The sequence below is a fragment of the Sinocyclocheilus anshuiensis genome, unplaced genomic scaffold, assembly GCF_001515605.1.
Source record: "Sinocyclocheilus anshuiensis isolate Anshui unplaced genomic scaffold, SAMN03320099.WGS_v1.1 scaffold974, whole genome shotgun sequence".
Taxonomy (NCBI): Eukaryota; Metazoa; Chordata; class Actinopteri; order Cypriniformes; family Cyprinidae; genus Sinocyclocheilus; species Sinocyclocheilus anshuiensis.
In genome coordinates, this window is record NW_015539877.1 from 50,545 (window position 1) to 53,198 (window position 2,654).

Here is a 2,654-nt window from a genome sequence, read left to right on the forward strand (position 1 = left end):
ATATATATATATATATATATATATACAAACTGCTCTTCATGCATTTTGGACATATGCCATGATAATACCATGTTTTTACAACATGTACCATGTTAAGTCCTTGGTAGAATATTAATTAACAGAGCATCTTTCTTTTCTTAACTTTCTACATCACTTTACCCTGTAACTACCACTTACAAAGGTTATTTTTAAAAGATGTGATGTTTATTGTCAAAACTACTGCTTATGTTTCCAGCTGATCTTTGTAAATGTAGAACACCTTTAAAGTAATACCGTATTACATAACGAACAGATGCTCATATGCAGTGGTTCAGCAGAGCATCAGCCTGAATCTTGTCCAGTTTAGACTGTTATTATTACAAAGATGTAATTACATGCATTTGTCCGACACGATCATGTTCGTTTACTAAACAGAACATAGTTATGCAAAAAACAGCTTGCTTGTTGAAGGGCCATGCATCATTTCACACATCGCTTGCATTAAACACACATCAAAGCTAAGCTAAGCACTACTCGCTAAGATGGGTATTTTGACACATTTTTGTATGTACTTGCCTGTTCAAGCACAAGAAAGTCGCGGAAAGAAATTCTACTTGGGGCTCGGGCATCAGTGTCAGACTCTGTTCCATGTTTTGTGTGTGTCCTGCTCCCCATGTGCCTTCCCATGCCCTTATTTGGTTAGTTTCCTGTTCCTGTCCTGATTAGTTTATTTCATTTGTCCCAGGTGTTTCCCTTGGTTTTATTGCTCCCAGGTGTGTCTCGTCATCCCCTCCTCCTGTGTGTGTGTATAAAATGTGTTCCCAGTCCCAAGTTCTCTGTCTGCTGTTGTACGTCTTCGTGTGAACGTCTTCGTGTAAACGTCTTCCTGAGTTCGTCTCCCTTGGATCCTGTAAATAAAGTCTTGGTAAAGTATTCTCCAGCGTCTCCTCGTTCCTCGTGTGTGTGCATCGTGACAGTCAGAGACGCTGCTAGCTGTCAGTGTGCGCGCTGTACACAAAGAACACAGCGTGCGAGTACTGAATGGAGTTGTATTTCGCGCCTTGCTGGAATGCTTTTAAATTGCTTGATTTTTTTAATTAGTAAGGCTTAAAAACAGATGCAAATGATAAACTATTTTTGACGACACGGCAGTGGCCCGATCGGGCAAGTGACAAATCCGTCAACTGTCCCGAGCGTCTTTCACGCTGGCCCAGGGTATGAAGGTAAAAAAATGCCTAAAAGATTTGCAAACGCAGGGTAAGAGTTGTGGAAGTGTACATAAGACTGTAAGCGTAAATTTAATTTGTATGCGCAAGAGAAGCTTTGTAAAAGTGTAAATCGCTTTTCAAGCATAAGAAAAAATTATTTGCAGCATTTTACCGTTACTCGTAAATGTAATTCATGTTTTGTGAAACTGCAGCTTCATACTAATGCAAAAAAAAAAATATGATCTGCATTCTTCTGACTTCCATTTTTCCACGCTTACACTTTTGGCACGTTGTTTTCACTAAAATACAGTCAAAAGTACTGCAAGCCTGTGAACAGTGATTTGCAAGCGAAAACAACAGTTTAAAGAACTGCAAAACGGATTGACTGCATAGAATCAATCTGTATGTGTAAAAAAAATAAACTGTTGCAAATGTCTAAATGACTTGTTGTGCATGTGGGGCAAAAAGTTCCCGAAATGAACCGATATGGACAGCTCCGTCTTTCTTTTCTCTGCGCTTGCAATTTTGGCAAGATTCTCTGAGTTCACTCACTGAGTTTTGCAAGTGTGAGGGGGAGGACGGGTCCACCACCTTCTTGTAGCCAATCAAATGAGGCTCTCGGTGACTTTCCATTTACTCTTATCCGATTGGTTCAATAAACACATCACACGCCAAAACATTCATCTTAATTTAGTTCAGGATCGTTCTCGCTGCCTGAATGGTACTTTTAACATACACATACATTAAAAATAAATAAATAGATAACAACTTAATTAAAACATGATACTTTATAAGTTGTGTAGCCTACGATTAGGCTATGTGTTCATACTGAATTTCGAGCTGTGTAGTATCCTTTTCTGCCTCAACAGGCTATATATGATATATTAGTTTATTGTAATATTGTAATTTTGATGATACTTAAAGATGGCCTAGTATCTGCACTAGTGTAAAGGGGTCATATGATGCGATTTCAATTTTTCCTTTCTCTTTGGAGTGTTACAAGCTCTTGGTGCATAAAGAAGGAAATACATCAACTTCGCGCTGTGGATCGCTGGATCGGCTTTGACCGTGGACGAAGCGGAGTCCAGCCCGGGTTCGTCACATGTGATTTCTGCAAGCCCGCCGGCCGCGCCGTTCTCAAGCCCACCCACCTCTGCTCACTCAAGCCCACCCGCCACCGCTCACTCAAGCTGGCCTCCGCTCACTCTAGCCCGCCGTGTGTGACGCTGTGTGTTTTGTTGTGAAAGAAGTATAAAAGCGCATCCGGCAGAGCGCAAACCAGCTTCGATGAAGTAGCTCCTGCAGTATGATAAAGAGACGCAGTGTCTTGTTCCCTCGGGGAACCATGGATACATACGTAACCTAGAGACGTTCCCCTTCAGGAACTCGAGCTGCGTCGAGGTCGCTTTGGGAACGAGAATACCCACTGCGCCATACTACCAAGTCCCTGCCTGTGTGTGTATCTTG

The 2,654-nt window shown here is 41.6% G+C and overlaps 1 protein-coding gene across 1 annotated transcript in view; it reads right to left on the reverse strand.

The window, feature by feature from the left end:
• LOC107685343 (CAP-Gly domain-containing linker protein 4-like) overlaps positions 1 to 1,820 on the reverse strand; it is a gene marked incomplete at its 3' end in the record, with an annotated part of 51,625 nt that extends 49,805 nt beyond the window's left edge. The window contains exon 1 of the mRNA XM_016481891.1: positions 1,740 to 1,820. Coding sequence (XP_016337377.1) covers positions 1,740 to 1,820 — 81 coding nt within the window. The remainder of the gene's footprint in view (positions 1 to 1,739) is intronic.
• Between the last annotated feature and the right edge of the window lie 834 nt (positions 1,821 to 2,654).